General features: G+C 43.0%; 1 protein-coding gene across 3 annotated transcripts in view; it reads right to left on the bottom strand.

The window, feature by feature from the left end:
- LOC127042833 (V-type proton ATPase subunit S1-like) overlaps nucleotides 1-14437 on the bottom strand; it is a 102293-nt gene that overhangs the window by 54903 nt on the left and 32953 nt on the right. For all 3 annotated transcript variants that reach the window (XM_050936276.1, XM_050936277.1, XM_050936275.1), the window contains 2 exons: nucleotides 10997-11190; nucleotides 8465-8505 (listed from right to left, as the gene is read on the bottom strand). In XM_050936276.1, the coding sequence (XP_050792233.1) occupies nucleotides 8465-8505; nucleotides 10997-11190 (235 nt within the window). The remainder of the gene's footprint in view (nucleotides 1-8464; nucleotides 8506-10996; nucleotides 11191-14437) is intronic.

Raw genomic sequence — 14437 nt, 5'->3', positions numbered from 1 at the left:
TTAGGAAAGTGAAGGAAGAGATCATCCAGCAGATGAGAAAAGGATATCTAAAACTGCTAGTTAAATTACAAATTCTTCAGCTTTATTTTTAATTAGCTGGTAAACTGTATTTATAAGGGAAGAAACTATACCATGTACCCCAGAATGTTCAGAGCATATGATTACTGGAAAGCAAACAAAGCTCAAAGGGTTAGTATAAGTAAGATATGTGCACAATATGTACTATACTGAGAATAATAATTCTACTTGCCTTTGTGAATTTTGGGTGTGATACTACTAACTCTGAAGTCAATGGAAACTTTGCTGTTGACTTCAATAGGAGCAGAAGCAAATCATTAATTAACCCTGCTTTTAACATTTCTGAGAAAAGAAAGTAAGTCAAGTCATGAAGATGGTGGCAAAACTATATGGCTATATATGGAGGAATCATTACAAACTACCAGGTTTTTCAAATTCAGTGGCTTGCCATAGTTTTGCAGTTGTGTTCAGTAAGGGAGTCCAAAGAATTTTCTTATGGAACATTCATCATTCATAAAATCACAGGCTGTAAATTGTCATAATTATCTATCTCAAGTTTGCCAACTGAAAATGCTAGGAAAAATCTCAAGAAACATTAGCTTTTTCAGTGTGATTGATGGAGAAGTCAGTCAGTGGGCTAATATTTCCTGTCTTGGTACCTTTACTGCTTCTTATCTACAAAGCAAACCCTTCCAAAGAATGAATATTTCACAACTCAGCCAAAACAGGCTTCTCATATGGATTCTAAGTGGACAAGCTACAGTAATTGAGTTTAATTTTCATTTATCAGTATTTGCTCTCATTTCATTACCCCTTTAACCTCTTCTATTTAGTGAAATTGTGCTTTCACACTTAGGCAGCTTTAAGTAACTGTTTTTCAGCAAGATTTTACCAGGTTTGCGCAACTAAGCCAATAACTATTTCAATCAAGAGGGGCAGTTATCTAAAGATGCTTTTTTTCAATGATAATCAAAATTTATTTCCTATTAAAAAACCCACACATAGACTTTCCCCAGCAACATAAACGACAGTTTACATTTTATATATTTGATCTAGGAGTTCTGAGAAATTACATCCTGCAGATGTATATGCAGTAGGCACAGGCAACAGTTTCTCTTTAAAAAACTCAACAGCTTGAGTTACTATTTGCAGCAGGTATAACACTAGGTAAATGCATGTGTTTGCGTCTCATTTAAGATAATCAAAGACCTTCTGAGATGATAATACATTATTTAGCATTTCACTGAAACAAGGAGACAAGCGTAGCTATAGCTACCAAGAATATCAATGACTTTTGGCTTTCAGAAAGGTCTAGAGACAATCTGTTTATTCAGAGGAGTTGTCATGTGAACACACTCAGGACGGTATGTTTGATAAAGACTACAACTCACCTGTTACCAAAAACCCACGACACACACACTATCCATTTCTTCTAAAGTATCTTTAAGAATGTTCCTTAGATTATAAACTCTTCAGTGCAAGCACAGTGTCTAACTCTATGTCTATACAACACACAGCACAATACAAGCCCTACTTACTATTTAAGAAATTTAACTTTTAAACATAATTATTTTAAACACAAAAAAGCTGGCAGCAATACAACTAGAATCCTGCAACCATATATTTAGTACCTAACTTTTATATATCCGTTATCTCAATTAAGAACCTCCGCCAAAACTGATAACAGAAAATAATTCCCCTGTTCCCTTCTGAAAGGTCCAGAACCTGCAGTCTCTACTGAGGCTCCCATTAATTTCAGTGAACACTTTATTTAAATAAGAATCGCAGGATCAGCACTGGGACTATCGTATGTTACTTCCTAATCAATCTTCATTTCCTCACTGGACTTTTAACCATTGGGGTGGGGAGGAAGGAAGAGAAGAACTGAGGGAGAGGAAAGGGAATGGAAGGAGAGAAGTCAAAAGAAAGAGAAGGGTCAGAATAAAAAATAGCAAGAGAGGAGAATAGGAAAGCGAAGAAAGGAGAAAGAGGTGAAATAATGGAGAAAAGTAACAGGTAAGAAATAGGGCTTACGAGGAACAGACTGAGAATAAGAAGGAAAGGCGGAATAAATGAGGAAGCGATTAAGGGCCTGATCCCACATCATTGAAGTCTATGGGAGTATTGCCATTGACTTCAGTGGGTGCAGGAATAGGCACTTAAGGGAGAAGAATCTAACTGACAGCTGATATAGAGGAAAGGTTCTACTGAGAAGGAAAGAATCTTAGCAAAAGGGAAAAGGTGGGGCAGGAGCCCAAGTGAATGTCATATACTCTGCCTCAAACGAGAGAGAGAAAAAATACTGAAAGGAAACAGAAGGAACAAAAGACAAAGATAAAAATCAGGGGAAAAACACAGTATCTTGAGGACAGGAAAGAAGTATGGCCCATGAGAGAAAAAAATGATCTTTAAAAAATGAGAGACATAGTCAAAGGGATCTTTTCACAGTTATTACATATACACAGAGAGAAAAAGAAATCTTAACCAAAACCATAGGTCTGGATACTTGGAATTTTGAGGAAGTGTAGTGGGGCAGCTGCCCCACTCCATCAGAAAAAGGGCTGGAACAGGCCAAAGAGGCTGCACAGACCAGCAATCAATCAGCAAAGGCCTGTGGAGAGTCAATCAGGGCCAAGAAAGAGGCAGCCAATCAGGGCCAGGCTGGGCCTTATATAAAGACTGCCTAGCAAAGCCGAGGGCAGCCTCTCCCTGACTAGCAAGGAAGAAGGGCTGGCTCCTGAGGTAAGGAGGTAGCATCTTGGACAGAGCAGTGCTGGGCAGGCTTGGGGAGCAGACGAGAGCTCTGGCCCAGTTATCTGCCAGACTGTGGCCCCTGCTAAAAAGGGTTGAGAAGGTGCATGGGGCCAAAGGGGAAGTGGCCCAGGAAAGATAGGCAGATGAGAGGGGAGAGAAGGAGGGCAGAGGGAGGCTGCTGCTAGAGGGTCCCTGGGTTGGGACCCAGAGTAGTGGGTGGGCCTGGGTCCCCCCCTTGCACTGCATCTGGCCATTGAGGAGTGTGGCCAAGACTGACTGCAACTTGCCCTGAGGTGAGAGGCTAGACTTTGGGGTTGTGGTTGGTCACTGAGACAGCTGCAAGCCAAAGGCTGTTGTTACCCTCCCCTGCTGCCCAGGAAGGGGATGAGAGTAGAATAGTGGATGCTGCTGGAGGGCAGTGTCCTGAAGCAGACACCGCTGAGTGGGAAGTAAGGCAGTTTCCAAATCAGCAGAGCAGGCAATTGGTGAGACATAACACGCAGGAGTGCTCCACAGCTGACACGAGCTAATTCCCACAGGAATTAGCAGGAGGTGCCAAAGGTGGTGAGTCTGGACCCTGTTACACATGGTGGAGAATGCAGGCATAGACGATCACCCCTGATACAAGGGGCAGGGCAAGGAGTGTGGGACTATTGCCCGGATCTGAAATTGTGGAACTGAAGGTGGAGAAAATGGTGAAGCCTGTGTGGCCTGGCTCGCTGAGCAGCAAGGGGGACTGCTTCAGCTGCTGCAGGGGTAGGGCACATGGACCTCATTGGATGCCAAGCACCTGGGACAGAGGCCAGTCCCGGGGCCTAAAGACTGTTTTGCCTGTGGGTGACAGGGACACTACAGGAGGGAGTGCCCCTAACGGGTTGGGGCACAGAGACCCCACCTGGACAAGGAAGGAACTGAGGGAGCACTCCCTGTGAGGGTAGCAGGGGGGCCCCAAACATGTTGGGCCTGTAGGAAACTGGGGCACATGAAGAGGGAGTAGCCCTATGGGACTTGCAGGGCCCAAGCTAGCCCTGCAGGAAGGGCTATGCCAGAGACAAACTGTGGGAGAGCTGTGGCCAACAGACACTGGAAATGCTTCCTTTGCCACAAAGGGGGCCAGTTAAATCGGCACTGCACCCAGAGAAGGAGGGGCAGGCTGCAGGATCGGCCTGGGTCTGAAACTGCCCTGAAGGAGGGGGTGGTGAGAACCAGGGCCCTAGAAAGGGGATTGTCTGGGGTAAGGAGGCCCCAGATAAAAAGTGGAACCCACATGGGAGCTGAGCAGGGCTGGCTTTAGGCCGATTCGTCCGATTCCTGGGAATTGGGCCCCGCGCTTTAGGCGCCTTTTAAATTTTTTTGATTACCCTGGCTACGGTCTGCTCCGGGGACTTCCATGGCCCTGCTCCCCTGACCAAAGCCCCGGCTGGAGCTCCGGCCGGAGCGCGACAAGCCCCGCGGCCCCGGCTGGAGCTCCGTGCCCTTTAAATAGCCCCCAGAGCCCTGGAGTAGCAGGGGGCTCTGGGGGCTATTTAAAGGGCCAGGGCTCCAGCTGCCTCTGCCACCCCGGTCCTTTAAATAGCCGCCGGAGCCCCGCCGCCCCCATGCATTCCCCAGGGCTCCCATGGCTATTTAAAAGGTCCGGGGCGGGGTAGAAGCAGGGGAGCCCCACGCCCTTTAAATAGCCCCCAGAGCCCTGGGATAGCGGGGGGCTCTGGGGGCTTTTTAAAGGGCCGGGGCTCCAGCTGCCTCTGCTGCACCCCCTGCCCTGCCTGCACCAGCCCCGCCCCCTGCTGCCTGCAGCCAGCTCTGCACCCCCTGCCCAAAGCCAGCCCCTACCAAACCCCCTGTCCTGTCTCCAGCCAACCCCTGCCACACACCCCTGCCCGCACTAGCCCTGCACTGCCCGCCCTGCCCTGTCTCCAGCCAACCCCTGCTGCACCCCCCTGCCTGAAGCCAGCCAGTCCCATACTCCTGTCTCCAGCCCTGCCAACCCCTACTTCACCCCCCTGTGGCCCTGCCTGAAGCCAGCCCGCCCCACACTCCCCCGTCTCCAGCCAGCCCCGCACCCCTTGCCCTGCCTGCAGCCAGACCTTACCTCCAGTCAGCCCCTGCCCTGCCTTGAACCAGCCCCATGTCCACTGCTGCCCTGCAGTTCCCAGGCCAGTAACCTGCACACCTGCTTCAATGAGGGGGGCAGGAAGCAGTGGGGACCCACACATGTGAAACGGCAGGGGGTGGCAGGGACCCACACATGTGAAACGGCAGTCATTAATAACCAATCAACAGCATATATGATGCAATGTACATAATATACAATCTTTTTATTTATATAGTTATGGAAAGTAAATAATACATGGAAGAAATGGAAGGCTTTTTTTTTACACTTTTTTCTTTTTAAGTCATCCCTGCCGGGGCCCCGCCGAAAGTGTTTGAATTGGCCCCGCACTTCCTAAAGCCGGCCCTGGAGCTGAGCAGGCTACAGTAGGCACCCAAACCCTTGAGGAAGGGAGCTGGCTGCTCCAGACAGTGGAGAGCCTGTGGCAGGAGAGACATCTTGCAGGCCCAGCTAAGAGGGAAGCTGGGGAGGTAAGACCACATGGGGGGGCAGTTTCAAAGGGGAAGGGTGTGTACTGGGGCAGTTGTTCCACTCCTGGAGAACAGGGATTAAAAGCAGCCAAGCTAGGATGACTGGGGAAGCAGCCACAGCTGGGTCCATGCCTAATCAGGGCCCAGCTGGCCCTGATAAGAGGGCTGGGGGTCAGAAGCTAGAGGACTCTCACTCTAGACCTGGAGTGGGAAGGGCTAGCTGCCTGGGAGCAAGGTACCTGGAGCAGTGCTAGAGAAGGGCAAAGGGAGCTGGGGAACTCCAGCCTGGGAAACTCCCAGGCAGCAGGCCTTGTTAAAGGCCAAAGCTTGTATAGGGGTTGCAGAGGTGCAGCCTGGACTTAGGCAGAGGCAGCTGGTCTGACTCCCTTGCCAACTTCAGTCTGCTCCAGTGAGTGGGGGCTAGACGATGACTGGCAGTAGCCATTGAGGCAAGGTAGGTTTAGAGGGCTGGGGGTTCCCCTGGGAGGGGAGACCCAGAGTGTGGGCTTACCGCTGGGGCAGAAACCCAAGATAAAGGGCACCAGGGTCTGTGAGGGACACGGGGCCAGCGGCAGGTGAGACATCAGCCTGCAGAGGGTGCTCCATATGCTGGAGAGCTAATTCCCAAGATGACCAGCAGGAGGCGCCATGCCCGTGAGTCATCATCTCGCTACAGGAAGTTTAGACTCTGAACCCACAGCTGATCTAATTTCTATAAGATGCTGACCACCACCTACATCATCTTATCACTTCAAGTCAAACTTTGAGGTGTTTGAAATCCAGATCTGGCTTATCTTATCTTACACAAAACATGGTATCTCTAGTAAATAAAACTGCATGAGAGTCTTCTGGAATTTTGTTGTGCCATATTTTAAAACTATGTACAGTGGGGAGGAAACAGGGGTATGCGTGCCAGGGGAGGGGTGACCCCCAAGTGGGGAAACAAAACTCCTCCAAAGCCAGGATGGGAAGGGGGGAAGATCCAGCTACTTGGGGGGAGAGGAGGAGAGCCATCTCCCCTGGTCCTGGGGGCCACAGCGGGGAAAACCTGGTCCTCTGGCTGCCCAGACAGAGAGACCTCCTCCAGCCACAGGGTGCACAGAAAGTGCCCCTCCAAAAGTGGCCACATTTTTATTCCTGTGCATGCCCCTGTGAGGAAAGTAAAGAATTTACTGTGACATGCATACAAGTCTTTTTGAGTTGCTGTTCACTGTTACAGGTCTGCAGTATTTCTCCTGATTTTACGTTGGCGTTGTCAGAAACAATACACAACATTTATTTACGGCATTCTTTTCATGTTACAGGGATGTGATAAATGGCATTTGTTGTTACTGGTCCAAACATCAAGTAGTAGCTATCAGTTGTCAGTAAATAATAAATACAAATAATTAACGACCCTGCAAGGAATTGTGACCTCAAGAGGTCTCTTGATAGCAGTAACATTTGGTAAATGGATTGTGTTGTGCTGCCAATAATAAACAGATTTGCTCAAATATGAAATGCATGATTTAGAAAGTTGTAATGGGAACCCTTTATATAATGCAGTTATTGGAAGAGAACAGTGAGATTCCTATATGATTTTTGTCCCATCAATTCCATAGACCTTCAGCAGGATTTTTTTCTTTTTAAATCAGCAGTTCAGTAACTTTTCATTTTTTTTAAGTTTAAATTCACTGTCACTGATATTTTCAGGAGTTATTGGGCAGTGCTTTAGTATCACCGTGGTTGGCAAAAGATCACAAGCACTGAACGTGAATTGTGGAGCCAGTACACACTTCTACTTTTATATAGCTGATGGCACAATTGAAATGCAGGCCAGGGCCTAGCTTTTGCTGCTCAGGTGTGCAAAGGAAGCAGAAACAGGCCATTTCTTCGCTGGAGCAGTGAGTCTCCTGTACACATAGAGTGGGTATAGCTAATTCCTATATCATCCCACCACCTCTGCAGTTCCAGAATAGGAGAGATCTGAGGGTTGTGGCCAGAAAGTGCTACACTCTGGCAGTCCCTATCTGGCGGAATGTTCCTTGGGGTCTGCTACCAGCTGGTAGAGTTTAGAAAAGCTCTCAGCCTCTAGTTCTCCAGTGTTTTATGCTTTTTTTGGCTAGTGATGCTACCATAGTGTCTCAATGATTCAGAGACAGAGAGCTAATAATTCCTATTTAAAAATCAAATTCACTTTGTCCTATGCAAAAATAAAGCACCCTTAACTTCAGAACTAAGGTGTTCTTCCTGATTTCCAAAAGCTGCCTCTGATTTTAGATCTGCAGTTTTTGGGACACATATAATTGCAGGCACATTGTATAGCCACTTAGCCACCTCCAGTAATGACTTGATTGTGTGTGCAATCACTGGTGCCAATGAGATTGCCCCCCACAATTACTTGCAAGCTTCATAATAGGAGTTCTAATTTGGAGCCCAAGTTAAAACCCTGTGAAAACTAGTGCTGTCTAGTAATTGTTTTACAGCTAGCTTACATACCCGAGGGAAAAGAAAAGCTTTTTAATACAGAAATGTATGCACTGATGCCCCCTTAAAAAGCATTGTGTGGTACCTATAAAGCCAACAAAAAATTAAACTTAAAATCAGGCACTTTTTGAAGGGCCCCGTTATCATTTTACAGAGGCAAGAGAAGCATTTCCCAATCTTTTCAATCACATGTACCATTTTACTAGCCTAAGACCTCAATCTTGTCCTCTTGAGCTGACACCTCCTATTTAGTTGTGTGCACTGTAATGTACAGACATATGAGTGGATGGGCTAAAATTTACAGAAGTAAATAGGAGGCATGGTGAGCAGCTTATCACTGAACCAGGGATGGAATTCACAGTATCAATCACAAAAAGACCAGTCATATTTAGGGCCTGATCCAGTAAAGTCAACTGGGAGACTTCCATGTATTCCAGTGGACTATGGATCAGGCTGTCAGTACCTAAATGTTATGGTGATTGGCTATAGACAAGTAATATAGGGGCTGATAGATTAAAAGAATCCTAAAGAATTAGTAATAGTATCATACCACTTGTTGGGAATCACTAGAAGGTATAGCATAAACCCCTAGGAAAATAGGATCAAATCATGAAGCACTGGATACAGCGGCCACATTGCTTACCATTTGCAGCAAAAGCCTTTGCAGTAGAAATATCATTTAATCTATACAAAAAAGGAAAGATAATTAAAATATTGCATAGACCAGAAAAATATTCTCAAGAAACTTCTGGAGTTTTAGCATGCCCTTCCTATGCTGGTCTGCAAAGCTACTACTCTCTTCTTATTCAATCCTTCATTAAAGTCCATTTCTTTTTTCTGCAAAGCCCATAAGAAGCTAGTTAACTAAGAGATGTATTTATTTTACTCCTGAAAAACTCAAACTTTGCTCCACCATGCTGTTGAATTCCCCAGAACAAGAAACCATGTTACTGGTATTAACCTGGTTCTTCCCTCCCCAGACTCCCTCTCATTAAGTTTTGTCCCCTCTCATTATGTCATGTTGTCTGATATTAGCTTGGAAGCTCCTTAGGAGAGGACTCTTGCCTGTACCTGTATTGTGACATGCTATATATCATTATGCTATCTTAGGGTCCAGTTATGTCTTTGATAGAGAAAGAGTTATGCTGGAGCTAAGGAGGAGCTCCACTGTCCAAGTGATGGTGCATATATGGAGGCACTGAGGAATGAACTGAGCAGAGTGACTTGCTACACCTATGCAAATAGTGTAGCCAGACCTTCTCTCCCTAATGCTCTTATGTTGGTGCTTGATGGTTTGTGTTGGATATATACCTATCTTATGGAGCTGGAAGGGACCCTGAAAGGTCATTGAGTCCAGCCCTCTGCCTTCACTCACAGGACCAAGTACTGATTTTGCCCCAGATCTCTAAGTGGCCCTGTCAAGGATTGAACTCACAACCCTGGGTTTAGCCAGCCAATGCTCCAACCACTAAGCTATCCCTCCCCCCTGCAAGCAGGATAGGTTCTATCTTTACTAAGCACACACATGCTTCTTCTACGGTTTCTAACGGTGCTGGCAGTGCTCCTCAGCACAGCAAACCAACTTATAGCTGCGTCCTGTGCAAGTCCACTGGGGCAAGAAGAGACTACCCAGCATCTGCTTCCCCCTTTTGCATGGGACAGGCATAAATTGGCCTTCAGGGCACAGCAATAAGCAAAACACAACACTGTAAATAGGAAGTTAATATTTTAAAAGTTGCTTCCTGGTGATCTCAACATCTTGCAGTGTGGTTTGCAAATGTTTAGCATCAACTTCAAAGTAAACTAGTTGCTTGATTGTACTGAATTCTGAGAGTTATTAAAGTGTTTAAAGGCTTGAGGGTGTTACAGGGTAGATTTCAATGAGCACAGATGCAAAATAAATTTCAATGAAACTTTAGATTTTTCACATGTGCAATTTAGTTTTATGTTTAAAAGTATTTCCATGTGCTCTTGCCTCTCATGACATCAGTGACAGAAATGTTTACATTAATTTATCACTGCTGTCACTTGGAAGAGAATGGAAATACTGGTTAGAAACATGTCAAGTGGTGGTGAAATTGACAACAGAACAAGTTATTATCAGATAATCAAAGTCCTGTCAAACTCAATAATTTGTATGACTATATTGAGATAAAGCACCTAACAGGAATGTTGACAGCACCTGATAGGACTGCCTATAAACTTCATAGCTTTTTGTTGAAACAGAAACACAGAAATATACAGATTGCCATTCCAGCTCAGGAGAATGGTCCATATAGTTCAGTATCCTATCTCCAACAGTGCTATACCAGACACTCCAGAGAGAGGTGTAAAAGCCCCAGAATCAACAATCATGCAATAATAGGCCTATGAAGGAACTTTCTCCCTAACCCCATCAGAGAGAAGATGGCTTAGTCCCAGAAGAATGAAGGATTTGATAATGTCCTTTAAAATTGTATAATTTATTTTAATATTTATAATTTCATTAACCTGTCTAATGTGACTAAGACTGATCTCAATATTGATATAAACATCCAATCCTTTTTATAATCCTGCTAGGTTCTTAAACTCTGGAATACTTTATGGCAGTGAATTCCACAGGTTAATTACATGTTGCTTAAAATGATTCCCTTTATCAGTTATAAATGTGTTGCCATTTAATTCCATTAGGTGCTCCATGTTTCTAGTATAATGACACAGGTAAAATTTGACTGACCTTCTCTACACCATTCAAATACTGTCCTTCGTAAATGGACAATGAAATAATACAGTGTGTGTATTTAGGACAAAATATTTGATAATAACTTTCTTAATCCTGTAACCCTATTGTTTTAGGGACAGATTTTTAAAGGTTTTTAAGCGGTGCTGTGCTCAGCATTACAACACCTAAGTGATTTAGGATCCTAAATCCAATTTTCAAAAGGGATTTAGGAACTCAGTCACTTTACTGTCAATGTGATTCAGGCTCCTAAGTGTGTAAATTTCTTTTGAAAATAAGATTTAGGATCCCAAATCAGTTAAGTGTTGCAACACTGAGCACAGCAATGCCTCAATAGCTTTTACAAATCTGGGCCTTAGTGACTTATATACATGGTTAATACACATGGAATTTTCAAGAAGGCTTGAAAATATACAGAAATGTCCATTCCAATCTTTATTGCAACAAACTCCATACCTGTTGATTGGCTGTAGCCTTATCACAAATATGTTGGGCTTGGATGTGTCTACTTCCAGCTTAGATACTTCAAACTCATCTATGTCTGTTAGCTTCCAATCCATTGATTCTTGAAGATAATCCAAAAGGTAACTGGTAGCCTGACAATCAACAGCCGATAAAACTAAAGAGGATGATGAAGACTCAAGGAGTTCCTGTAATAAGTATGTGGAGAATTTAGTCATCTGCTTCATAGTTAAGACACTGGTGGATTGCTATAATCTTGATTATGATATTCAAATCTGCACACAAATCCAACAATGCAATTTTAAAAAATAACAAGTAATGAGCACTGGTAGAGATGGTTGAAAATTTTTTGAAATTATTAAAGCTTTGCAAAGCTTACATTTTTTTCTACTTTTTCAGCAGTTTATAAAGTTATTGAAATGTCTGAAAATTCCAAATTTGATTAAATTTTTTTGCAAAATTTGTTTGAATATTTTCACAAAGATAATCCTGCATTTTTCAACCAGTAATGTATTAACATTTTTGCCAACAGGTTTTATTTCTCTTTAAATTGATAGCACGTTTTATTTAGCACATACTCCATATGAAGCCTTGTAAGCATGATAGTGAAAGCATGACAGCTCCTGGTCTGCATTCCCCAGAACATATACAGTGCTAGTTTCCTCACACTTCTACACCAATGTGTCTCAATGTGACACAGTAATTCCGTCTACATAGCTACTACAACATGAGGAAGTGCATTCATACTGCCAGTCTAATACGTAAAGGGCATCAAACAGCTGTCAGACAGGAAATGAATGCCCTTGTAATTGAAACTAATCAATACAGGTAAGCACAAGTTAGAACAGTACAATTCAGTACCAGATAGCCACACTACCATGTCTACACAGTTTGCATCTTAAATACCCATTCTTGATAAGTGCTATGAGTGACTAATTCGTAACAAATAATTTGACAAATCTTGCCTATTTTGGGGTCACAGAATCTCATGCTGTTGCTATTTAAATTTTTATAAGTATTTTCATGAATTTCAATTACTTCCTGGCTTGCTACTCAAAACCTGAATCACAAAACTCCGACTGAGTTGGCTCAGCTGGGATTGATCAAACGGTATAATATCTGTTATTTGATCAGGTGAGCAAGACTTTTATTCAGGTGTCTGAGCCAAACTCTGATGGAAAGTGAATTTAAAAACAAAAAACAAAAAAACCCTCTTTCTGCATGAATGAATAAATAATGCTAATGTTCTGATGATGCTGATTCTGTGTCACTGCAAACCTACACTGTCACAGGCTCCTGAATTGAGACTCTGACAGGTGCTAAGGCCAGTTGGGCCTGTTGCCTTAATACAGTTGGGAACTAGGTGGGCTGCCATGCAGAAATCCAGTTCCAGAATGGCTGAACCATGTGGTTCTTCCAAAGAAGTGTGACAGTAGCAAGGCTGATCCACAAAGGGTGCACGTGAGAGACTAATGGAGTCTAAAACCTAGTTCACAGTATCCTCTCTTTTGCATTTCTTAATATAGGGATAATTGCTACTATATCTAGTGTTCTGATGTTAAACTTGTTACAGACTCTCTCTTAACTAATGCTAGTGTTATGGTGTTGCTAAAGCTTTTCTCCTCCTACTCATTCTTTTGTCCTTTAACACTTTCCTGAACCTTTTCTGTTTTTCTGATTGCTCAGATGTTTTGCTGTTGCTTATGTTTCCTGATGGTATTGATTTTAAAGGAGGGAACGACAAGCTAAGGCTAGACATTTTGACAGTTTCTCTAGCTGCAAAACAAAGATACTTTGGTTGCATTGTCTAATTAGCCAGGATGGTAGAAAAATAACTACAGGAATGAAAACAGGGCCAGGCTGTCTTGGTCACAGGCCTCTGAGAAGGGTTCTCAGCTTCTTCTACAGGAAAATGATGTCATAGCCTGCCTTGCTTGTTTTGATTAATGAACCTGAAGATAGTTAACATGTTGCATGAGAAAATCATGATGCTATATTTAATGCCAATAGTTTTGTTACTTTAATTCAGGGAAGTCTATGGCCTGTATTATGTTGGAAGCCAGACTAGATGATCACAAAAGAATCCCATGACACCTTATAGTCTAACAGATGTATTGGAGCATAAGCTTTCGTGGGTGAATACGAAAGCTTATGCTCCAATACGTCTGTTAGTCTATAAGGTGCCATAGGACTCTTTTTTGCTTTTTACAGATCCAGACTAACATGGCTACCCCTCTGATAGACGATCACAGTGATCCCTTCTGGCCTTATAGTCTCTGAACCCCTTGCTCCCAGCAGCAGGAATTGTTCCAACAATAGTATTAAGCAGTATTTAATTTTTTTGTTAAAGAAAAATTTCAGTGATCTGTGTCTTGATTTATAAAAATCATGAAGATGGATATTCAAAAACCTATATGAGTATTGCACACTTGTCATTAAGGAACCCACATGATGCTTTAACTGTCTAGTATATATTCAGACTAGTGTACATCTTTAGCTTGTCAGAATCCTGCACACTTTAAATGGGATTGAGACTGCATAGAGCTACCCAAAAGGGCCTGATTTTGCATTCCAATGAAGGATCAGGCACCAAGGGGCAAAACCAGTTCTGAGTAATCAAGCTGGACATTGGGAAGATCTGCAGGGGAAAGGGAGAGAAGTCTTCTCCCTAAGCACACAGAGTGACAGTGGAACCGCTTCATAGAAGCTGGAGTGTAAAATCTTTGTAAAAGGACATTCTGATGGCTATGTCAAATTATCATCTGAATGAACTTCATTGCCATTTTACAAGTCACATCTTTTTTAGATTAAACATTAGAGGAACTTTTTAAATTGATTTCATTTGTTTCTAGAAAGATTGTTAATTGCTCTAATTTGTTCTTAGATACAGATACTTTTCTGTCAATTTTGTAACAAAACATATTTTGGGGAAAAGATTCTTATGTTCCCAGACTTTTCCAGCCAAAAACAAGTCAGAAGTAGGCAGGTTTCTTCATATAAATGAGAGATCCTTGAAGTCTTTAATCCGCAAAAATGTCATTTAAAATATCAAAGTTGTGGGTTTATTTTCTATCACACTGATCAATTAGTGTCACGTATTCAAAACAAAGCAAAGCAAACAGAGTTGGAAGAACCATCTGTTTCTACTCAGGTAACAGTCTTTTGAAAATCAGTGACAATCACATGGAAAATTTGTGTTGTCACTGTTTTTGAAGCTTTCAGCTTATATAATGTATTTTATATTTTTAGATTAATAAAATATACTTTACCACAAGTTTCAGGAGGCATACATGAAATTATGCATTATAGTTCTAGGGAAAATTGATGCAATGTACTTTAGCAGGTAACAGTTATTTCAACTACTGAAAGTATTTGTGAAGAAGTAGTTTTTCATTCCACTGCAGTTTCTCAGCTAATGTTGTGACGGTTGTTATT

The sequence above is a fragment of the Gopherus flavomarginatus genome, chromosome 1 (genome assembly GCF_025201925.1).
Source record: "Gopherus flavomarginatus isolate rGopFla2 chromosome 1, rGopFla2.mat.asm, whole genome shotgun sequence".
Taxonomy (NCBI): Eukaryota; Metazoa; Chordata; order Testudines; family Testudinidae; genus Gopherus; species Gopherus flavomarginatus.
This window is presented reverse-complemented; position numbering and strand designations above follow the sequence as displayed.